Genomic DNA, 25,869 nt, shown 5'->3' with positions numbered 1-25,869 from the left:
AAAAATGTTCAAGTTATAGTGCTGCAGAGATATCAACCTTAATTAGCAGTAGCATTACTAGCCCTGGCGTACTTGAACCTGATGTCAGTCGTGTGGAAAGTACAGCCCACTACTTTATTTCAGTTCAGGGAAGAGAGTGGACGGATGGCCGAAGCCCTTGGCCCCTTAAACGTATCTGATATGATAAAAATAGCTGTTTTTACCTGACCGGAAAAAGAGGAAGTGCGCGCGCCCAGCGACTGTGTCCAGTCCCGTCATAATAAATGTCCCGCTACTCGCGAGCCGTTTAGAATAGGGGCCCTCCAGTGGACGAAAAGTTGCATAGTGCACCTTTAAAGTGTCAGCAGATGAATATTCCTGCTGCTGTCTGTGAATGAAAAAACAAAGAACAAGTCACTCACTGCTAATCAGTGTTGGGTGTAACTAGTTACTAAGTAATTAGTTACTGTAATTTAATTACTTTTCCCTTGAAAAAGTAAAGTAAGGGATTACTCTTATTTTTTCTGTAATTTAATTACAGTTACTTCTGATGTAATTGAACTAAATACTAAATATAATTATACATAATACAGTAGTGGAATTAACATCAACATTTAAAGTCTAACTTTAAAATGCATGTTTTTATGTTTCCTTCTCACATTTGTAATACTTTGGTCAGTTCATAAGAGTAATTTTTTGTAGTTTTATATTATGTATTTGAATGAATTAAGAGCCGTTTCATGTCTAACCTTGAATAGCTTAACTCGAGGGTTGATTTAGAAAGTAATTAAAAAGTAATTAGTAAAAAGTAATTAAATACTTTTTGGAGAGAGTAATTTGTACAGTAATCTAATTACACTATTGAAGATGTAATTAGCAACTAGTAATTCATTACTTTTTTAGAGTAACTTAGCCAACACTGCTGCTAATACAGCCTATTTTGAAAAAACAGTTTTATGGCCTTTAAAAAAATGGTAGTCAGAACATTTTCTTAAGTCAAAAGGTTTTAGGCCCTGTGCTTTCTATGTAAATAAAAAACATACAACAATTTGTTTTTATATGTTTTATATTACAATTTTTATTTTAGTTTGCTGGTGTAGTAGAGATGCCTGAACTTGCTCTCAGTAGAGTTGCATCTGCACCCATTTCTTGATTTAAATGTGATGCATTGCTGATGGATAGCAGTGCAATGTGCTCCCTGTCCCAGGATCACTGCTCACAAGGTACATGGTGTAATGGTTGACCGCCGCATTCATGGCCTTGGTGAATCAATCTCCATCAGTTCATGCTGTGGAGCGGCGAAAGAGCGTGTGGGTGTATCCATGTACGTGTCAGCAAATCCCCTTTTTCAGAACTACTCCTGCTGCAGTGGTGATTATTTCTCTTTACACTCATATTGCATCATTCTAATTGGATAGAAATGCATATCCCCTCCGTCCCCAGCGTGCCTCCTAACTGTAACATGAAGTGCCCTGGCTGTTATTAATGTCCGTACGGTCTCCCAAAGTGTGTGCTGGGCATCTATCCTTAGAGAGCACAGCAAAGACTGTGATTACCCTAGCCATTCGGCAAACTCATAATGCAAATGTTACCTAATCCTCCCTGTAAGAAATAATTACACTTGTAAGCAAACTGCAGTGTTGCATCTGGGGTTTACTCAAGGATCATCCAACATCAGCACACTCTCTGGTGAGATTCAGGTGCATTGGAGTGCATATTAAAGTTATGAGTTCAGTTTTGTGACATTCAGGATTGAATTGAGATTGTTTTTTTTTTAATCCTGGATTGTACGGAATTTGATTGCAAGTAAGTGAAAGTTGTGAATCTCATAAAATTTGTTAAGAAAACTTAAATGTTAATTTTGGCTTGAATAAAAGTTTTTCAAATTTTAAAAAGACATGAAGTTTCAAGGTTTGTATGGATGGATGGATGGATGGATGGACCTATAGATGAATAGATGGATGAATGGATACTGTAGAATATATAGATAATTATATTTAATTCCTCTTCCTGACATTCCAATTCAACTTTCTGTGAGTTGTGACCAATGCGATTCAAATTGATCCTCATAGATTGAAAGAAAGACATAATGTGGGTTATGTTTTTCCTTTTTGCTCTCTTCTATGTATTACTTCCATTAGAGTTTCTGTTTGCTAGTGCTCTTTGGTTTGTTTGGCCACTGGGTGGCGAATGCAAATATGTCTCCTGATGGCAAAAGCACGGATAAACAACACTCTTATCGGCATTTATTTATGCAAAGTAAATGTGGAGGAAGTAGTTCACTAGTTGACTGCTTCCTGTCCAGCTGAGCGTGGGCTGCCAAAGAGCGTAATGTCAATTCCAGGGGTTTGGCCATCAACGGCCCCTTTGTGACCATGGATTTGCGTCATAAATATGATTTTATGAAATGATTTAGTCAGGGCAGTTTTTATTCCATGACATCAAATAGCCTTTGACGCTGGTCTTTGTGTGGCCTCAGGGCTTCCGCTGAGGGCTTTTGTTTCGCCTGCTAAGGGGTCAGAGGAGCATCCTTGAACTTGTGGCATTCAGGGAATCGTGACGTCCCATGAGTGGAGCTGACACCTCAAGCATGAATGAGGTCAGTGTTCCCCCTAAAACCTCCCCTATTCAGTATTGCACAAATGAAGAGGTCCCATGCCAGCAGTATGGACCTAATATGCTGTCAGAGACTATTTATTGCAGACCACTTGTCTGCTTTGTTCACCTTGGCATACTGTAGTTTTAGCCTGGCAACAGAGACAGTATTATATAATATAAATAATGTAAAGCAGTCCAAATAATGGTAAAAGTCCTAGTTTATGGTGATGTGTTGATGATATTCAGCAATTCCCAGAATTGCAGGAATGCTTGACTAAGCAAAATGTGCCTCCTTTCTCTGTTTATTCTAATTACACACTGTTAAAAAGGAAGGAACATAAAATGTCTTTTAATGATGTCCTACTTATTCTTGTGTTGAATTTCATTGCTCATTTAACCCACAAACCTTTTGGGCCTTGCATACACTCAAGGTCGTAAAGCCACTTAACTTATCAACACAAGCATACTCACTGCGGAATGTAATTGCTCAGTTCCTTAGTTTTCTTCAGATTTATCTGTTATGAGCGAGGGATGATTGAAGATGATGCCGCAAGCCAGGGCGCTTCCTGATTCCAGTGACGCTGTTCATGTTCGCTAGTATTGAATCTAGCCAAGATCTGTCGTCGGAACATGAGGTTTCTTTCCTCTGTTTATTCTGATGTCTGGTACGATGATTCTGCTGCAGTACTGTGTGCTGTCTGCACATTTTTAAGGATATTTAAGATGCTTCAGATCTATCTGTCTGTCTGGCGTTTCTTTTTTGTCATTATTTTAATAAAAAAATGAATTATGAATATATACATTATATTTATTTACCAGGCACTTTTATTCAAAACAATTTAAGAATAAGGGATGTTACAAGCTTTTTGAGCCATTAATATATATATTCCTTAATAATATTCATTTTGTGTGTGCGTGCGTGCGTGCGTGCGTGCGCGTGTGTATACAGGTGTTGGTCATAATTAGAATAAATCAGTTTTTTGATGATATTTCACTAATTGCATTCAAAAAGTGAAATTTGTATATAATATTTTAATTATTACACACATACTGATATATTTCAAATGTTTATTTATTTTAATTTTCACGATTATATACCCAAATTCAGTATTTCAGAAAATTAGAATATTGTGAAAAGGTTCAATATTGAAGAAACCTGGTATCACATTCTAATCAGCTAATTAACTCAAGACACCTGCAATGGCCTTTAAATGGTCTCTCAGTCTAGTTCTGTAGGCTACACAATCATGGAGAAGACTGCTGACTTCACAGTTGTCCAAAAGACGACCATTGATACCTTGCACAAGGAGGGCAAAACACAAAAGGTCATTGCAAAAGAGGCTGGCTGTTCACAGAGCTCTGTGTCCAAGCACATTAAAAGAGAGGCAAAGGGAAGGAAAAGATGTGGTAAAAAAGTGTCCATGCAATAGCAATAACTGCACCCTGGAGAGGATTGTGAAACAAAATGCTGGACTGCAGCTGGAGTCAGTGCTTCAAGAACCACTACGCACAGACGTATGCAAGACATGGGTTTCAGCTGTCGCATTCCTTGTGTCAAGCCACTCTTGAACAACAGACAGCATCAAAAGCATCTGGCCTGGGCTAAAGACGTGCCATGTCATCTGCTGGTTTTGGTCCCCTGTGTTTTCTGAGGTCCAAGGTCAACGTAGATGTGTACCATGAAGTTTTAGAGCGCTTCATGATTCCTGCTGCTGACCAACTTTATGGAGATGCAGATTTCATTTTCCAGCAGGACTTGGCACCTGCACACAGTGCCAAATCAACCAGTACCTTGTTTAAGGACAATGGTATCCCTGCTCTTAATTGGCCAGCAAACTCGCCTGACCTTAACCGCATAGACAATCTATAGGGTATTGTGAAGAGGAAGATGCGATATGCCAGACCCAGCAATGAGAAGAGCTGAAGGCCACTATCAGAGCAACCTGGGCTCTCATAACACCTGAGCAGTGCCACAGACTGGTTTACTCCATGCCACGCCTCATTGTTACAGTAATTCAAGGAAAAAGGAGCCCCAACTAAGTATTGAGTGCTGTGCATGCTCATACTTATCATGTTCATACTTTTCAGTTGGCCAAAATTTCTCAAAATAATTTTTTAAGTAATATTCTAATTTTCTGAGATACTGAATTTGGGATTTTCCTCAGTTGTCAGTTATAATCATCAAAATTAAAAGAAATAAACATTTAAATATATTTATATTAAATTGTTATAATTAATTATTTCGATTTTAATTAGTTTTTTTTATGGTAGCACTGCAATAAGGTCTCGTTGTTTAACATTAGTTAATGCGTTGGTTAACATGAACTAGCTATGAGAAATATATTTTACAGCATTAACCTTTGTTAATGTTAAGGTTACATGGCATTAACTAATGTCAAAACTGACACAACTTTTGATTTTTAAAACAGTAAATGTTGAAATGGACATTAACTAAGATTAATAAAGGCTATAGAAGTATTGTTCATTGATAGTTCATGGTAACTAATGTAGTTAACGAACTTTAACTAATGAAACTCATTGTGACCTGTTACATTTAAAATAAGGACACATTTTTTCATATAATCATAATAAGTTGTATTTAACTTCTTGATTTAGCAAATCCATTATTTACATTTTTGTTTATTTGGGGAATGTTGGGAATTTTAGGAATGTTGGGAATGTATATGATGGTCAAATATAGTCTTTATACATTTCAGTGTTTTCTGGAAGACAATGTGTAGGGTGATTTCAGAGTGATTGGGACAGTTTTTGCCATTAAGATGGCTTGGAAAAATGTCTCAATCACCCTGAATTCACACTAAATGACCTCTGTTGTGATTGGCTAACTTCTGTGTACTCGCGTAATTTCACACTGTTATTTTGTGCCTAACTGATGAACACTAAATGGACAATGTAAACAATGTATTTTAATGTGTATGTGGTTGTGACATCAATATGATTTCTATTTAAAGTCTGTTTATTGCAGCATAAAATGTACTTTGAACCAACAAACTTGGCTTGCCTGATAGTTTAAATCTGTTTTAAAAGCTTTATGTACTCTAAGTACTGTTCGGTTTGTTGTTTATCTCATTTATTGTCTCTATTCTCACTTTCCGCAGTTGATGTGAGTGCGGCGCTGCCACTGCAAGTGCCGCCTTCTGCCATCCCCATGGATCTGCGCGTGGATCACCAGTTCGCCCTGGCGCCGACAGACCCGGCCCAGCGTGAACAGCAGCTGCAGCAGGAGCTTCTGGCCCTCAAGCAGAAACAGCAGATACAGAGGCAGCTCCTGATCGCCGAGTTTCAGCGGCAGCACGAGCAGCTCTCGCGCCAACATGAAGCGCAGCTACAGGAGCATGTCAAGGTGAGGCGAGCGTCGCTGACTCTGGGTGGGCGGTATAGAGTGCTGCAGGGCTGATGTATTTTTATAGGCCACCCTGGAAGTTTGCATCAACCTGGATCCATCCATAAAGCCAATCGAATTTTTCCTTTGGGTTTTGGATTAGTGCAAAAAATAAGCAAGTTTATGATTCTTACGTATGTTATTCATCAATATAATCTTCACAAATGAACACAACTCAAACTAAACATAAATACAATCAGCAGAAGTAAAAAGCTAAACTATATCTACGATCGCATGACTTAAGTCTCGGCCTCAGACGTCATGCTGATGGACTGTTGGATGAACGTCTATGGAAGATCGTTGTGTTTACAGCTGTGACAATGAGCGCTTGTCAGGGTCATCTAAATGCTAGATTTTCAAAAAATATGTGAAGTTCATTCAGCTATTGTTGCAGTAAATATGCACAACGTTCTTCAATGAATTTCATGCTGGTCTGTTATTGTAGGGGCATTGACTTTACATACATTTTCTAAACATGATGCTGAACAAAATTAACTGTGATTGCTTGCTTTTCCTGTTGGGAGGTCTTTGGCCAATGAAAGCTGTTATGGAGCTTTTGAAGGCTACGCGAGACTAGCATGACTTCAACATTCGCCACCATCAAGCTTCCAACAACTCATTTGGTCTTAACATATTCCCTGAGAAAATGTTTCCTGAAATTCTAAAGTTAGAATAACTTGCAGGAGCGCAATTATTAATATAATAATTATATATATATATATATATATATATATATATATATATATATATATATATATATATATATATATATATATATATATATATATATATATATATATATATTATATATTATATAATATATATATATATATTTTTTTTTACTTTTTTTTTTACTTTTTTATTTATCAACAATTGAATTTTGGGAAAGTTTCATTATAAGCAAAGTTTTTAACAAATACCTGTGAAAAGAATTCTTTGTGCATAATAATATAACTTGTTTCTGCTACTTTTGCCTGTGTTTTGATCTGGATATTCTGTACTCTTTCAGCGTCCCCTACCGTATAACATTGAAAACACGAAAAGCCGTAAAATTCCGTCAATGGGGAAGCGTCGTCTCAAAAATTGGTTAGACATGTTTTTTGATAACTAAAATTGAATTAAACCATGAAAATCCAGAAAATACAGGATTGTGTATTTCTGATGTATATTATGTCTTAGAATAAAATGTGAAGCAGAATATCCTGAGGTCATTTTAACCACAGACCTTTTTTTTGGGTAATTGAGAAGAATTAAAGCTCACAAGCAAGATTGACAACATTTTTCATGATACTTTTATAGTGCTTTTTTTGGGCTTGACAGTAGTGGTCACTGTGACTTGTATGAATGGACAAGTGGTGTTTAAACATTGCTTAAAATGACACATTTTGTGTGCCATGGATAGAATAATAGCACATGGGTTTGGAAAGACTTGAGGGGCAGTACATAATGACAATTTTCATTCAATCCCTTCAAGAATCCCATAATGCTGCAGTTTTCGTCTTCGATCCTCCCATCCTTTAGGGCTTCCCACTCTTCTGTCTTCTATTTTCCATTTCTTTATGCGGAATGAAGTTTGTTTGGATATTGGATATTTGTTGGGGAGTGAGATGCAGAGCACTTGGTAAATGCCTGCATCATATGGGTCTTTCGTGTCTGTGGTTTCCTGAGGCAGCGCTGCTGTCATTGGCCTTCAGACTGAGCTTCATTGTGAATGAGAAGGCCGATGGGTGACTGCAATCGCTATGGGAACTCTGTCCTTGGGAAACACCGGGAGCCTGTGAGCGCAGCAGACCTCCGGCTTTGCTGTGTTTTGCCACAGTGAGGTTTCTGGCCAATGGGAGCGAGGCAGCCCTCAGCGAGCTATAAATAGCCTCACAGGCTGCAGGGAGTGTCAGAGCTAATCTCACTGCTAAATGGACAAAATGTAATGTAGGGGTTTGATGGATGCCGTGCTTTTGCTGTGACACCTTGCTGATGATAGGGAGAAGAGAAGCGATTGGATTTTTCGGCAGTTTCTCATTTAACTGCAAACTGCAGAAATGCTGAAAGAGATGTTTCCTGTGCAGTCAAAGATTTAATTATGAAACACATTCTCATTATTTAGTCATTATTGTTGGATGCTCTTGTCCAGCTTGAGGCTGTTAGCTGATTGTCTTTTTTAAAAAAGCATCAAGATTACAGTCTTCTTACATTTTGTAAATTCAATAACTTCTATCTAGGGCTGCAGCTAACGGCTCTGATAATCAAGCAACCTGTCAATTTTATTTATTTATTCATTCATTTTTTTGTAGATTATTTATTTATTTTATAGATTTATTTATATTACACAATTATATATTTATGTGTGTGTGTGTGTGTGTGTGTATATATATATATATATATAGGGCTGTCAATCGATTAAAATATTTCATTGCGATTAATCACAATTGAATCACACATTTTTATCAGTTCTAAACGTACCTTAAATTTATTTATGTTTTCAAGCTTTTAATACTCTAATCAACATAGGTATGGACAAATATGCATGTTTTATGCAAATGTGCAAATGCAGTGATTTCTCTCATTTTAAGAATAGACTGGGAGTAGAATAGAGAAGAATTATACTGGCAGTTTAATTCAGAACAGGGCACAGTTCGTATGAAAAATTGGTAATGTGAAAGCTGCCATGCGGACCTGAGAGCGCACCATACCTGGAGGAGGTCCATATTCCACGAGTAGGAATAGTGCGGCCCCTTTAAGAGCTGGAATATAGTGTGGCCCATTTAAGAGCTGGAATATAGTGTGGCCCCTTCAAGAGCTGGAATATAGTATGGCCCCTTTAAGAGCTGGAATATAGTGTGGCCCCTTTAAGAGATGCGCGTTCCCTATTGAACTGCCGGTATTTTGTGTGTGTGCCGAACTGTGCCACGATTCACGCTAACAGTGTGAGAAAAACGGACATGGGAGCGCTCTTGTTCCGAAAAGTACCCTGCACATTAGTTTTAGTCGATTGTAATGTATTTACATAATTTTTTATTATTATTGTTTAGTTAAATAAAACACATGTACTGTAAGCTGTGATGGTGTTAATGATTTGCCTCAGACATGAGCGAGAGTGAGCTTCAGTGCATCGCACTCGGACTGCAGAGAATGTGCTCAGTGAAAAAAACTCACTTTTCTTTCGACCTGGAGTCTAATAAAAGTTATGCAGAAAATATGGTAGCTTATGTAGGCTAACTGCACTTGTTTCAGAGTAATGTTATTGTTATCCCTTTTTGCTGCTGCATCCTTTATGGCCATGGCTGATCTCAATTTTTCCAACTACGGGCCATATGGATCAGAAAAATGCTTGCTGTGTTAATCGCGCGTTAATAAAATTAGTGCCGTTAAAATGAATTTGCGTTAACACATTATTAATGTAATATATACACACGCACACACACACACACACACACACACATACACACACAGAGAAAGAGACAAACATAATTATCCCCTTATAACGCATTCATCTTGCCCAGTGGTGTACATAAAACAGTATGCAGATTAAGTGCAATGAAATCAAATGTAGATGTCTGAATATACATCACATTAGTTGTTCGTCCCGTTATCAGTGGTACAGCTTGAGTCAGTGTGAAATACTAATTGCATCTTATTTTACTACCACAATCTGATTTGTTTCCATGTGAAACATGTTAGTTAAGAAAAAAGAAGAAATATAGAAAAATGTTAAGAAAAAAATACCCATACTCCACTGTTCAAAAATGTGGGATCATTGTGCACTTATTTGATCAAAAATTCAATAAAAATTTATATTTTTAAATAGTAAGATTTAAAGTAACTTTAACTATATATATATATATATATATATATATATATATATATATATATATATATATATATATATATATATATATATATATATATATATATATAAATAATATATTCTGGCCTTCAACAGCCCAGATGTGATGTGAAGAAGTGTTGTGTGTCATGGATTGAAAAGCTCCAGTTAGAAATGCCAAAGCTTTGCCTGATGAGGAAGAGTCTTTGCGGTTTGGGCAATGTGGTCTCCGCTCTACATGTCATCACAGTCTCTACACTCATTCTGCCAAGTGACAGACGCCCATGACTCATCGCTGGTGGTGATATCCAGGATCTACAGAAAGAGATGTGGAAAGTGAGAGGAAGGAGTTATATAACCAAAAGTGGACTTTAGTCTCTTTGGATAAAAGCATCTACTTAAGTAACTGCTTACTTACAGACTAGCCATGTGCTTTATTACACCCTATGCAAACGTTAATGTGATTTAACTGACCAGAATCACCAGTATCCACTCAACATCCAAGCATCAGAGACGGCTGCGTGTATACAGCTCTGATAATACCCATCACAAGCCAGTAATGGATGTGACTGCTGCTGAGCTGAATAACTGTCAAAGTGGAAATGCAGTTAAAGGGAAATGTTAGACGAAATGGCTGCATTTACAGTGCACAGTGTGAGAGAGATTACCACCGTCTTTAAACTGTCTTTTTAGTCGAGGAGCTGTTGAGGTAATTGCATATGTTAGTTTCATCTGGAAAAAAAGAAATGTTGCGTTTATGCTTCACAACAAGGCATCGATAAACACATTCAGGAATTGTGTTCCTGTTTGATGTCATATTTTCAGCAATTGCATCCTGCTGTTATTGATGCAGCTTTTGTACAGCTTGAGCCAGTGTGAAATACTGATCTCATTTTACTACCACAATCTGATTTTTTTTGTGTGTGTGTGAAAAAATAAGTAATATAGAAAAAAATGTGTTAAGAAAAAAAATACACATACTCCACTGTTCAAACATTTGGGGTCATTGTGCACTTATTTGATCAAAAATACAATATTTTTTTGTGCGTAAATATTCAGATTCAAAGTAACTTTGCATTTTAATTATAGCTGTCAAAATACATATGTGTGTGTGTGTGTGTATATATATATATATATATATATATATATATATATATATATATATATATATATATATATATATATATATATATATATATACACACACATACACCACTGTTCAAAAGTTTGTGGTCGGTAAGATTTAAAAAAAATATATATATATTTTTTTTTAATCACAGTCTCATGCACACCAGAGTCTGCATTTATTTGATCAAACATGCAGTAAAAAGATTTAAATTATACATATTATGATTTAAAGCAACTGCTTTTTATTTTAATTATGGCTATCAAAAATAAGTGTAAATAATTTCTTTTTTTCTCTCTTCAGCATCAGCAGGACCTCCTGGCCCTGAAACATCAGCAGGAGCTCCTGGAACACCAGCGGAAGTTGGAGCGCCATCGTCAGGAACAGGAGCTGGAGAAACAGCAGCGGGAACAGAAGCTCCAGTTACTCAAAAACAAAGAACGCGGCCAAGAGAGTGAGTGCCCTCGAACATCTCATTAACTGACTGAAACATGACTGACACATGAAGATCTTCCATTCATGGATGTTTGTCTCAGCGTTATACTCGACTGAAAAAGTTTCAGACTGAAGAAGTCAAAAAGCCGTAATGTTGCCAAAGCTTTTGACTAGTGGTTAGATCAGGTATTGTACCACTCTTGCAGATATGAGTTTGAGTCTAGCTCACATCCTTTCCATCTGACCAATTTTTACTGTTTTCTTTATTAAATAATTTTCAACAAAGTAGCAAGAGAGAAAAGTACGTTTTTAAAGGGTGTTTGTGTTTCATTGTCGTTATACAATTTATTCCCGATTTGAGTAAAGGTTTTGTTCTTCTGCAGAGCAAGTATGGACTTGCTACTGCTAATAGATACGTGTAAATGAGCATGTAAGATATGATGCTGCATAAATAGATGTAAAATAAATCCTGTAGCAGATCTAGGCAGGTGGAGATGGGGGAGGTGGAGGGTTTAATATGATCTCTGCAGGACTAGCTTATAGCAAACATTGTAGCAGACTATTCAAATGATGAGCAAGCAATCTCATTGGCTCAAGGACCAGCAGTGGCCAATCAGCTTGTGTCATACGGTAATGATGTGATAGTAAAGGACTTATCAGTCTGCATCCCCTAGAGTTTAGATTAGGGATGCACCGATACCGGGATCTGGTATCGGCCTCGATACCACATTTTCGAAAGTACTTGTACTCGTTAAAAGTCCCCCGATACCGGGGACGATACCATGGTCAGAGAAATGTCTATGTTTGAGCGGCGTGTAAGGGGTTAATTTGCAGGCGGGCACTCGCTTTTAATTTTAAATAAATGCATACAACAAGCTTTTAATTTTAAATAAATGTTCTTAATTCCAAACTAGTCCCTTGTTTTTTTGTTAAATTATATGACTAAAGCTATTACCTGTAAATTTAAATCATGTTTCTTTTATTAAGTACTCGTTATCGGTATCGGCAAGTACTGAAATGCAAGTACTCGTACTCGTTTTCCAAAAAAATGGTATCGGTGCATCCCTAGTTTAGATATTTGAACTAGATATTTAATAATATAATGTCCATAGAAATCAATTACAGGAGTAAATATCATCATCTCTTAATTAAAAAGGGAATTTCTGTCTCTGCTTGGGGCGTTACTATGTCCTTCCCCCTCCTTCACTGTGAATCTTTGGGATTTTTTATTGTCCGTCAGGCCAAAATCATTGGTCTGATAGCTTGGAAAAGTAATAGCACACCTCTCATGCACATTAAGTTTAGTTACAGGTTTTCTGTATATTTTCTAGTATATTCTTATCTAGAATGTTCCTGGCAGTACAACCAGTCTATTTTTATCCACCTCTGTTGTTGTTGACACGGCGGTCACCTGTTGCCTGCACGGAGCGCGTGTTGTCTGGCGGCGCAGATGTGTACGTACACCAGCCACGGCCTCTGGGGAAATGTTTACAGACGATGGGAAAGGTGGTAATTGAAGGAAAAGCTTTGAGGATTCATCCATCTGATGTGTTTCTTTCAGAGCGAGAACAATAGTGAGAAAAAAAGACATCTTTGTTTAACTGTTGCGGTCTCTGTGGAATTGGAATAGAGAGTCTGCTCTCTATTTAAGCCAGGATAAAGGGGTCGTTTCTCTCAGATGTAAAGAGATATCTGAACCGAGTCGGGCTGCGGTGGAATAGCTGTTTATCGACACCAGAAAACAAGTGTCAGCCTTTGTAGTCGTGATCAATTGGGCACTGTTCGATCGCCTCGGTCTCATGCCGAAGAGACTATTAAGAGTTTTTTAAGACCATTTAGAAGACGAAATTACAGCACTGCAAATTACAGGGTTTAGAAATGGTGAAGAAATTGACAGTCACGAATGCATAAAACCCCTTCCCGAGGCTTTTGGAGAAATCAAGCTGTATAACACAGCTAGAGGCTTTGAGAATGCCACTTATGTCCCGCTGCTTGTGATCTTCCTGAACTGTGTGCTCTGATCGACAGGCGCTGTGGCGAGCACTGAGGTGAAGATGAGGTTGCAGGAGTTTGTCCTCAACAAGAAGAAAGCGCTGGCCCAGAGGAGCCTCAACCACTGCCTGCCCAGTGACCCGCGCTACTGGTACGGGTGAGTGTCGCAAACCTCTCAGGGCTGATGTTTCAAAAAGGATGTTTTACAGGTCAACTGAGACAGATTTACATGTAGTTTACACTCAGGGTTAAAGGGTTAGTTCACCCAAAAATGAAAATTCTTTCAATAATTACTTACCCTAATGTCTTTTGACACCCTATTTCATCTTCAGAACACAAATGAAGATATTTTATACCGTATATACCCGAATATAAGACGAGGTTTTGTGTCCTAAAAATACGTTGAAAATGGGGGGGTCGTCTTATATTTGCAATATAGACAAAATCACATATCTATTAAACTGACGAATCGATAACAAGGTCACGCTGTTGACTCTCGCGCAGCCTCTCAGGGATAAATCACAACACATGAACGCCTCTCACACAGATACAGCGGTGAGCATTCAAAATGGTTTTTTTTTTTTTTATATTTATAACATATACAATTAAACAACATCCCTCAACCAAGAGTATTTCCTGAATACCATCACGACTGAAAATGGCATTGATTTCATGACAGTTCCATAAACAAATTAACATTAAGTCACTTACATTTTAGATGCAGGAGTGTTTTTGTTTTATTTCAGCAGTGAAAATAGTTCCAAACAAAGATTCTAAGTAACAAAGTTCCAAACAGCAGAATTATAACGCATCTCACAGCAACAGTGTGCGTTACTGAATGATTCAGTGTTTGAATTAATCGGTTGAATCAAAGATTCAATAACCTGTTCGTAAACGCCTCAATCTTGAATGAATCAGCCATTTGAATGAATCGTTTGAATGAACGACTCAATGACTCACTCATTAAGACCCACCTGCTGCCACCTACTGGAGGTTTTGTTTCATGTTTAAACATAATTTCTAAAATTTCTTATTCATCCAAAATGCATTTAATGCAGTTGTAATTTGTCAGTGTAAATTATTTAATTTGATTGGTAACAGCCATATAGCCTGGTGTCTTATTTTAATTGAATGTATAGATCAAATTTAAAATTATAAAGTAAGATTAGGGTTAAAATGCCCTTTAAAAAAGGTAAAAATATCACAAATATGCAGATTTCAATATGCCAAGGCTGATGTTGCTTTAGAATACATTTCTGTAGAATTTTCCCACAAAAACAAATTCTGTTGAAAACCAGATTTTTTCCACAAAATCTCTTTTTTCCCCCAAAAAAAATAAGTCTGGAAAATGGGGGGTCGTCTTATATTCAGGGTTGTCTTATATTTGGGTATATACGGTATTTAGGCCGAGAGCTTTCTGTTCCTCCATTGAAAGTATGTACAGTATACTGTCCCTTTCCAGAAAGGGAATAAAAACATCATAAAAGTACTCCATGCGTGACATCAGTTAGTTAAATAGAATCTCTTGAAGCATCGAATGGTTTGGGCTTTACCTGTATTTACCACTTCTGATCAGATCATCTGCAATGGATCTTAATGGCAAATCAAAACAGAACCAAAAATTATACACATTATACATGAAACTGATGACTTAATATTTAACAGTATTATGGATCTGACTGCACTGACACTGTTGAATATGAACTAAACTGAGCTAGCTGATGACATAATTTTTTTGAGAACTGCTTTATAGATTAAATGAATCATTTTAAGGCCCTGTTTACCTGTGATTTTTAAACGCATAACTTTTTCTACCGTTACGCCTGTTGTCAAACCTCGAAAACAGAGACTTTTGAAAACACTGAGACCCTGTTTTAGTTTGAAAACTCTGGGGTTTTTTCAGTGTAAACAGACCAAAACGAAGACTTCTGAAAGAGATGGCATGGATGCCCACATTATGCAACTGGAACACTGCAATAACAGACCAGGGCTGCGTTTCCCAAAAGCATTGTGCGCCTAAGTTGGTGGCTATCGTATTACAATGCTTTTGGTAAACGCAGCCCATAGTCGTCTCTCTCTCAACGGCTGTAACATACCAGCCTCAACGACGTGTAAACAATCACACGGAGACCTGCGTGTTTTGCTGACTTCGTGGTCCTTTTTAGCAGACGTTGTGCAGTTAAACACTTTATTTTATTACATTGCAGCTGTCTACATGTGCAAAAGGCAACTGTTTACACTTGTATGCGGATGGCCAGTGTGCTTGAGTGCTCGTGACGTGCATTTTCGCTGGCCATGTTGTTTTAAAACGAATATGCACTAGTGTAATTCAACGGGGCCTAAATAAAGGTGTGATTTGTCACTTACGATTATCATGTCAACAATTTTAAGCTGCAGTCCGTAACCTTTTGCCCTCTAGCGGTTAATAAATAGAGCTGCATACGTCTTGCGGAAGAACATTGCAGCCGGAGCTACTTCTCTCCGTTTATGTCTATGGCGAGTCACGCAGGGACTGTGCTCCTCCACAGCGGTTCTTACCAGACCGGTCTGGAAACACTTATTATGAGTGCACCATAATTATTCAGGGTAAGACAAAAACATGTTATGAAAAATGGATTCATGTTGCACAATCTCATTATAATTTTTGTAAATCTTGAACACAAAAAAAGTTAAGCTTTAATTCAATGATACACTTCCTGAATGTAGCAAACATCAAACACAACTTAAGTCTAAACACAGCAGACGACAGCACCATTTAGAACTAACAAACACTAGTAAATACTAAAAGCACGTGAAACTGTCAAGTAGTGTAGTGTAGTTAAAACTCTCACATACCTGCACACATGCAGCCTCACATAAACGTACACGCGCACACACTAGCGCTGTAAATGTTAAAACAGTGGCACATTTTTTATTACTCGACTACGTGTTTCTCCTCCCTCCGCCATTTTACTCTAGCACGAGAAGCATGTGACGATTCGAATGATTTCAGAGAAACGTCTGTAGGCTATAATCGATTATGGTCTGATTAATGTACGATTAATTACACCCCTACCTCTAAATATGGTTTGAGTGATTGAATACTAAAGTTGTTTGGCCGTGTTTACACCTGTATTTAGTGTTGACCACTTCTGATCAGATCATCTGCAGCAAATCTTAATCGCAGATCAAAACCGAGCCAAAGAGCCACGTTCTACTAGGGCTGTCCTCGACTAAGGATTTAGACAATCGAATCAGAATTGTCGAATCTCTCTATGGTCGACTGATAGTCGAATCATCTGTGTGTGTTAATGGGTTGGGAGGGGCATGACACTGTCAGAAGGGTAAAACTATTTTTATTTTCCTTTACACACTGCACACAGCAACAACTTTTAATAAAGCGACCAAAACTGCCTGCCAACTGACAGACGAACTGACAATGGCTTTCTTATTTAGGTTTAAATAGCCTAAAAGTTAATGTGGTGGACAAACATTAATTAACCGTTTTCTTATAACATGTTAAAGCCGCGATCGAAATACAAAACATCATACAAATAAATATATTTGTTTATATATAAATAAACCTAAAAAAAATACCTGCCTAGAGTGGAAAAAACACTTTGAGTGCGTTTACATGCACGTTCTGAAGCCGATTGTGCCTAAAGCGGGTGAAGACGTACGTGAAGCTCAGCCCCGCGCGCCTCAGGATCTCACTCACACCGCCACCTGACGCGCACATTATATACACGCGAGCTCAATTTTAAATTGACTGACAGACGAGCTGCACGAAAGCGCTCTGTGGTGCAGCAGGATTTTAAACAACTTCCTGAGTGGCCGCGGACAGGCGCTGAATGCTGCCGCTGGTGTGTGTACACTCATTGAACGTGTTCTAATTTTAAAGGCACGGTGCGAAGCTCAGCGCCCTTAAAGGGGTCGCACACCGATGCTCAGCTCATCTCAGCGCCGTGACACGTCTTTAAAATATTGAGCACCCCCATATTGCCAAAATGGTATGATCCTCGTTTCATAACACCCGCGAAGATTCGACCGTGAGTTTGATGGTCGAATCAGGCTCCGCATATCGATGCATCGAATCTTCGACTATTCGGGGTCACCCCTACGTTCTACACAAAGTTGATGACTTAACATTCAACAGTGTTATTGTACTGATGCTGTTAAATGAGAACTGAACTGAGCTAATTGACATCATTTTTTTGCAAATGGAACTAAATCAACACTGACATGACTTTCCCTGAAATGCATCATTTTCTGTAATTACTGTAAAGCTGCTTTGAAACAATCTGTATTGTATAAAACGCTATATAAATAAAGTTGACTTGACTTGACGCCAAACTTCAGAGTGAACATCCCTGTAGTTTAGTTTTTTGCTTGCAGCAGTATTCCAAAGTAAAAGCATGTTATATAAGTTTCTGTTTTGATTGATAGACAGTTTCGATTTCCCTCTTCAACACACAAAAGATGTAGCTAGCTGTCATCTCTGCATTCTTGAAAAATTCGAACAAGTTTTGATTGGGGAACTTCTCATGTGTGAAAGAGAACGGTGAAGAGGAGGCAGTGTGAGTGTGTATGTGAATATGAGTGTTTGTGGGAAAAACTCACACTCCATCAAGCCTACCTCTCACACTCCTCATCTGTGAGGCTATGAAAATGGGAAGGGAGCGTTCCTTTTTGAATGTAATTTTCCAGGCTTTTGCATTCACATACTTGCGTTAAAAAATATGAAGACTTTAACATTAAAAATAAATAAATAAATAAATTGAAAGAAGTCTCTCATGATCACCAAGGTTGTTTATTTGTTATAGTAAAAAAAAGTACAATTTTGAACGATTATTACAATTTAAAATAACAGTTTATCTATCAGAATATATTTTAAAATGTAATTTATTCCTGTGAATGCAAAGCTGAATTTTCAGCATAATTTCTCCAGTCTTCAGTGTCACATGATCCTTCAGAAATCATTTTAATATGATGATTTGCTTCTCAAGAAACCTTTCTAATTATGATCAACGCTAAAAACATTGTAACATTATAAAAATATAAAATATAAATATTTAGTTTATACATTATAAATATCGCTGCGTCCTTGCTGAATAAACATATTGATTTCTTTCTTTCATAAATAAGTAAATAAAAAGCCTACCAACCCCCAACTTTGCTGTATGTTTCAGCCAATTGCTTCCTCATTTCAGACATCCACCGTGCTGATTACAACATTTGCACTAGGATCGATCAAGAGTTATTTCTGTAGCTTCTGTGCACCAGATCGCTGGAGCTCCTGGTCTGTTTGAAATGAGCTGGAGAAAGGCAGATTCAGTTCTTGAGTCTATGGTGCCAGCTGACCTTAGATGCCTCCTGTTAAGGAGAATCTAATCTCTTTATTTTTTGCAGAGCTTTGATTGTCTGCCACTGATGTTCTGAAGTCTGAATGCGTGTCATACTCGAGCATGTTTATTTGTAAACAGAATAATGCCCCGCCCCCCACTTTTAGGCATTATGGGTGATCTGAGTTTGGCAGAAACCGTCCCAGTGCTGGGAATGCAGGGCAGCTGTGTGTGGAAACGTCTTGAAGTGCACATATTTGAGTACCTATGCTTGCTCTCATGTGTGTTTGTGATTTGTTCCACAGGAAAACCCAGCACAGCTCCCTGGACCAGAGCTCACCACCTCAGACAGGGATTTCCACTTACAACCACCCGGTGCTGGGAATGTACGACCCCAAAGATGACTTCCCGCTCCGCAAGACGGGTACTGTAAAACTAGCCCTCCTGTATGTCTTCCCAATGTGTCCTGCCCTCTCAGACTTTCACTAGGGTTGCTTAGACCGGTTCAGGTTTACTTAGAACTGGCTCCAAAAAACATGGAACAAACTCTGTGACCTTTGCTTCCATTGACGCTCATGGAAAGCTCTTTCTTTTCCTCCTGAAGAAGCTTTTTTCTCACACTCACACACAACTGTGTAAGATTGTGAAGTTCAACTTCAGTGGCTGCAAAACTTGATAAATTAATTTGCAAACACAAACACGTATAGTCGAACCCTTCAGAACAGTGTTGGTTTAGTATTATTTATACACTATTATAGTTTTATTGTTATTTTGAATTAGCTTTTGTTTTTATATTTTCAAGTTTAATTAGCTTTTTTAATGTGCTTTAATTTTACGTTTTTTCTCTTTTTAAATATTACTCTTTAGATTTCATTTGTTAATCATTTTAGAGTTTCGACTTAATGAGAAATGTGAAAATGGGAAATGTTACTTTGGCTACTAACTGAAATAAGGGACTAATATTTTAATTTATTTCAGCTTTATTTAAATTACGAAAATGTCTGTAATAGTTGTAGTTAAAAACTAATAAAGGGAATTTTTTTCATCTCCAAAATCATTGTTAATAAAGTAAAAATAAGTAAGTTAAATATGTTTTGCATAAAATATACCTATTTTCAAGACCATTAACAGTATTCACAGTGTTATATTCATGACGATTAAATTCAAATAAATCAATAAAAAAACGAATGACATTTTTAATTAGAATTAGCAAATTTAGTACAACAAATACTCCAGTGACGTATACTTATAATTGTACTTCAGTAGTGTACTTTAAAAGATAAGAGAGAGAGAAAAAATGTGATGAATTGTCATTAAAATAATACATTATATTAAAAAAATTAAATAATAATGATAATAAACAAATGGTACTATTTATTTTGAAACATGATCCGGACATGTTCTTTACCGTTTTTGTGAGATCCGCCCTTCACAAACATCTCTGTCCTGGTAACACTGTCTAGATTGCCTTGATTGCCTTGGAGATCTTCTCACCTTGTGGAACATTCTGGAAAGTTTTTTGCTTCTGAGGAGGTTTAGGTAAAGACATTCTCTGTGGCATCTGCTGTGTATTAAGACGGGCTCCAGTGTCTGTGGGCTGGCATCGCTCCTGTGCCCCCCCCCCCTGGTTCAGCACCGCTGTCTTCACTATCAGAGCTCCAGGCGGTGTGTGTTAAAGAACTCGTACCCCCTCCCTGCCGGCTGCAGGAGCAATTCCTATGCAGACTCACTTTGGGCTGGTTTAGGTAGCGTAAGGCCTCTGTGCTCATTAATCACCCTTGAAATGGGCCTGTCAGGGACCCGCAGTACAACCTGCCCTGGGCCTTTAGCACACACAGAGCCCCGGTGAGACCTGCGTAATTACAGTGCAGGCCAGAGAGACGGGAGAGGGAGGGGTTGCCGAGTGCATTACAGTCGTAACTGCGGACGGAAGGTACATGCATCTCCTGCTTCTTAAAGCAAAGTGTCCAACTACGCAGCAACCTTTATGACCTCCGCATTAAGATGGCAGTTGACATTCATGGCACTCGGAGTCCGAAAATAACTTTTTGCCCCACCTGCCAAATTGCAGGTGAACTGAGAAACTGTGCAGGTTTTAAATATTCCCTACAGGAATTTTATTTTGTTTCATGTTTTGCTTTGTTTTATTTTTCTGCATTTGTTTTAATTTTAGTTTGTGTGTGTGTGTGTGTGTGTGTGTGTGTGTGTGTGTGTGTGTGTGTGTGTGTGTGTGTGTGTGTGTGTGTGTGTGTGTGTGTGTGCGCGCGTACGCGTGTGTGCGTGTGCGTGCCCTTGTTTATATCACATTGTGGGGACCATAAGGATAGTAAAACCTGAGATCACCTATATTGTGGGGACCAGCCAGCAGTCCCCACTTTTCAAAAGGCTTATAAATCATACAGGATGAGTTTTTTTTTGAGAATGTAAAAATGCAGAATGTTTCCTGTGATGGGTAGGTTAAGGGGCAGGGGGAGTGTAGGGGGATCGAATGTACAGTTTGTACGGTATAAAAACGAGGGGTGACCCCGACTAAGGATTTACACATTCGAATAAGAATTTTCGAATCTCTCTATGGTCGACCGATAGTCGAATCATCTGTGTGTGTGTAAACCATAGACCGGAAAAAAATAAACGGTATAAACGGGTTGGGAAGGGCAGGACACTAGTCAGTAGGAGGCTAAGACTATTTTTATTTTACTGTACACACGGCACACAGCCACCACTTTTAATAAAGTGATCAAAACTACGCTACACTACACATTCGTAAATTAACCGTTCTCTCTTAACATTTAAAAGCCGAACACAGAACATCACACAAATATATAAAAGAACATTTTGATAAATAAACCTAAAAACCTGCCTAGAGAGGAAAAGAACACTTTGAGTGTGTTTATATGCACGTTTCTAAGCCGATTGTAGCTAAAGGGGGTCGCACACCGGACTGAAGCTCAGCGCCGTGTCTCAGGTATCTCACACCAGGCAGACGTGAACATTATAAACGCACAAGCTCAATTTTGAATCGTCTTCTGACAGAAGAGCTGCAAGATAAGTGTATCTTGTAGCACAGGGTGAAATCAGTATGTACATTCACGATTTGAGGGAAATATACATTTAATCGCCGCGGACAGGCGTCGAATGCCGCCATCTGTGTATACGTGTTCGAATTTTAAAGGCACGGCGCGTCTGGTGCGAAGCTCAGTGCCCTTAAAGGGGCAATCGCTTAGTGCCGCGACGTCTTTATAACACTAATATTGAGCACCCCCATATTGCCAAAATGGTATGATTCTCGTTTCATAACACCCGCGAAGATTCGACCATGAGATCAGAGGTTGAATCCGGTCCTGCATATCGATGCATCGAATCTTCGACTATTAGGGGTCACCCCTAATAAAAACCATTACGTCTATGGAGAGTCCCCACAACGATAGTGAACCAGATGTGTGTGTCTGTGTGTGGCTTTTATTAAGTTTATCACTGTAGTATTTCAACTGAATAAAAATGAAAAATAATAATAATGCTTTAGCAACACGTTTTTTTTATTAACCTTGGTGCCATGCAAGGCACCTTTCATTTTTGGCTTGATGTGATGAATATTCCTCTATACGTGTTGCCGCATGGGATTCAGGAAGGGAAAAAAGGCATCCTGGACAAACAAACAACGCATGTTTGTTTTTTTAATAAACCGTTTCAGTGTTTCATTTGATTTAGGTTTGCATGTATTCGTTCAGCTGACGTTTTTGACTGCCACTTGCAAATAATCTGAGATTCTCATAATCATTCTGGTAATTCAGCTGTTGACAAGTCACATTTGGCTCTTGGCGAGTGTCAATATTAGACTTTGATTGCACTGTTGCAACCCACAGTTTGGTTTGATGTGATCCAGGGTTCCCACAGTTCACTGTTTTCATTATCCATGAGTGGCACAACCTCGTTGACGTTCTTTCATGGTTATATTTCCCATGTGAGCTGTTAACCTGGGAAAGCAGCAGGAGGATACAGGCGGTGGAACTTCGGGAAAGAGGATCTGATGGTCTGAACTTCAAGCTGTGAAATGTTCTTTGTTTAGTTCTGATGATTGAGTTTGCGGTAAGGCTCGTTTGCGCGTCGATTCCAGTCCTCCCGCTGTAGATAAACCTCAGTTTGCTCTGGCCGGCTGAGTGCATTCCTGCAGCGGGGATACGGAGAAGGAGGGTGGCCCAGGCCTTAACCAGAACCGTTTGACGCTCTCTTTCCCTCCATACCGCCCCTCTCAGGACAGGCCCGAGTCTGTTTTCACACGTCTCACCTAACCGTCGGACATCTGGAACCTTGGCTGTTGGCAGCTGCAGGAAGTGCGATGTTGTTTTAGGACAGTGAAGTCTGCACGATGTCCAGTGCCATGAATGGTGCAAAGATGGTTCCTCGTCTGTATGTCATGATTTTCTAATAGTGGTGACCAGTGTTTTTGGGAGTAATACGTTAGAAGTTGTGTGTTGAAAGAGCTTTTTTCTTAACTAATGACTAATGTGATGTTACTTTTTTAGTTTTGTTGTTCAAAAAAGTAATGCATGTTACATAATCAGTTTTTCCCCTAATATGACATCTAAAATAATAATATCAGTAACGTTATGCAGTTCGATTTTTTTTTAACATATTGAGATTTTCATATAACAAGTCATACATTGCTCATTAAATGTACACAATATCAGTTACTTTTTCAAATACAGTTTTATGTAAGGAGGTTCTTTATGCAAAAAGTAATGCATTACTCATTCAGTTTTCACTGTTACTTTTTTAAATAAGTAATGTATTATGTATTTAGTTTTTATGTGAGCAGATTTTTTTTATTCCTTGCTGATTAATTTTACACAATATCAGGTACTTTTTCATGTTTTCAACATTTTATATAATCATGTGTTCATTAAATTTTAACATCAACTACTTTTTTTTTAATTACGTTACCTATTTTTCAAATTATCCGATTTGAAATTACACAAATAACTTTTTGCATTTTATGTAATATTTTTTTTCATGCAACAATTGCTCATTAAATCGGTAATGTATTATGTATTCAGTTTTTTTGTATACGTATTTTTTCAGTAAATGTAATCAGATTTTTTTGACACAAGTAATTAAAAAAGTAAAACTAAAAAAGTTTTTTGCTGTAATCATTTTCCCCACTAATTCGCTCATTAAATTCACCCAGTAAGGTACATAAAATAAAATAAAAAAGTAACATTACTGTTTATATGTAATGCACTACCAGTTTTCAGTAGTGGTTCTGTACATCTCAATCCAATGGAGCATCTGTGTGATGTGCTGAACAAACAAGGCTGATCCATGGAGGCCCCACCTCACAACTTACAGGACTTAAAGGATCTGCTGCTAAAATCCTGGTGCCAGATACCACAGCACACCTTTAGGGGTCTGAAAACTATTGAAATAAACTTACACACTTTTTCATGTTTTAGTATGAAGCAGACTTAGCAATGCAATATTGTACCATGTTACTTTTTAAAGTAACATTCTTCAGCAGTGGTGTTGACACTTTCTTCTTTCCTGTGAATGTATCCTGTAAGTATGTGACTCAGCGAGAGCTCTTTTGTTTCATTCATGCGTTCTCCGGCACTGCTGCGAGGCTGTGCTCTTCTGAACGTGTTTGAGCAGGCAGGAACGTCACAGAGCTGACTTTGCGCAGAGCAACTGTGACTCTGTTGCTGTGTGACTCATTCTTGTACATGTCAGGTACAAAGTGTTTGTTCCTGCACAATCTGCCTCAAAATTCATTGCAAACAATTATTTGCACTTAACCACCTAAGGGCATTGAGTAACTGAATGTCTGTTATGCCTCACTTTGTGAAACGCAAGTTGTACTTGCTCTAATTTGATCAGAAATAGGGCACTTTTACAGTTTTAGACGGTGCACAAAGCTTTGCCGGTGCACTTCTCATTTGTACACCATATGAATCGCCTCCAGGTTACATTGAAGTGATCTTCACATGTATGTTGACACGTCAATTTTCATTGGGGAGTGTACAAAATTAGAAAGCAGAGCATGTAGAAATCTGGAAGGAATTGAGCTTGAGCTTTAAACACAATTACACTAATCAGCCCGGAGGTTACAATTTGTGACCAAATACCTGCTGATAACAGCTGGGATTCAGGTGGGGGACAATGGAAGCAGATGTCGCGTTAACCAAATATTTTCTGTCATTGACTGCATTTTTTATTTTATTTTTTTAGCTGTGACTGAACAATCTGAAGGCCGTCCGTCATTTTGACATTACTCTGAGGGCGATCTATTTTAACTTGTAACTGTAATTTCCACCCCTGTCCAGTTGCTGGCCAGTGAGCTCCACTATGGCAGCAGAGCGCCAGGAATAGTCGCCTGTCCGAGGAAAATATGCAAAATCTAATGACTATCTATCTATCTATATCTATATATATATCTATATCTATATATATATATATCAATAATAATATGACGTACCGGTAGTACAGAGGACTGGGTCAATCCGTTACCCGTTCCTTTTAAACGCTCCTGTGTTTTTGCAAGCACTCTGTGAAGAGCATCAAAGTCTTCTATTTACAATAGGTTTTTTGCAGCTAGGAGCATTGTAGCCAGTCACAGACATGTTTGTTGAGTGTGTTAACACAATGGCCAATCAGAGTCGTTGAAGTTAGTCAGAATCCACTCTATATGCTCTGCGCCATAAATGGAGGTCTCATTCTCGGCTGTATCTATGGGCTGCTGATAGATGTAAGCCGTCCACCATACTGAAACGGTCAAAGCCAGTCCACAAATGTTCTATGTTATTATATTTTATTTAAATGTTATGCTCTTTTCAATTTCCACAATATACATGCACATGGGTTCTTTATAAATGTAAATATGTATCTGCATTTTAGATTTTAGCCAGGGGGTCCCTTGCAAGTGAACCATGTTTAATGTTAAAGTTTGAAAAGCCCTGTCTTTGACCACTTAAAATGCTTAGACTTAAAACGGTCTTGTCTGCCACTAAAGAGGATCCGTGCCCCGCCCTGAACATGCTGTCCACTCTACACGGCTTCTGTTTGCCTCCTAAGAGCTCATTTCCTATATCTAGATCTAAGTGCTTCTTAATAGCTGAAGGGTGATGACTTCTGCTTGTCATTTCCTGTCGGCTCTGTTGACAACTTGTCCGAGCAAAGACTGGATGCCTGGATGCTCTTA

The 25,869-nt window shown here is 38.2% G+C and overlaps 1 protein-coding gene across 5 annotated transcripts in view; it reads left to right on the top strand.

The window, feature by feature from the left end:
- hdac4 (histone deacetylase 4) overlaps positions 1–25,869 on the top strand; it is a 264,950-nt gene that overhangs the window by 153,329 nt on the left and 85,752 nt on the right. For 3 of the 5 annotated variants that reach the window (XM_067444477.1, XM_067444475.1, XM_067444478.1), the window contains 4 exons: positions 5,697–5,941; positions 11,233–11,383; positions 13,393–13,513; positions 18,983–19,101. In XM_067444477.1, coding sequence (XP_067300578.1) covers positions 5,697–5,941; positions 11,233–11,383; positions 13,393–13,513; positions 18,983–19,101 — 636 coding nt within the window. Of the gene's footprint in view, positions 1–2,458; positions 2,579–5,696; positions 5,942–11,232; positions 11,384–13,392; positions 13,514–18,982; positions 19,102–25,869 lie in introns of those variants that run through there. The other 2 variants (XM_067444479.1, XM_067444476.1) reach the window with 2 other exon arrangements.

Source organism: Pseudorasbora parva, chromosome 5 (assembly GCF_024679245.1).
Source record: "Pseudorasbora parva isolate DD20220531a chromosome 5, ASM2467924v1, whole genome shotgun sequence".
NCBI classification, from domain to species: domain Eukaryota; kingdom Metazoa; phylum Chordata; class Actinopteri; order Cypriniformes; family Gobionidae; genus Pseudorasbora; species Pseudorasbora parva.
Note: the sequence above shows the minus strand (reverse complement) of the source record. Positions and strands in the feature narration are given on the sequence as shown.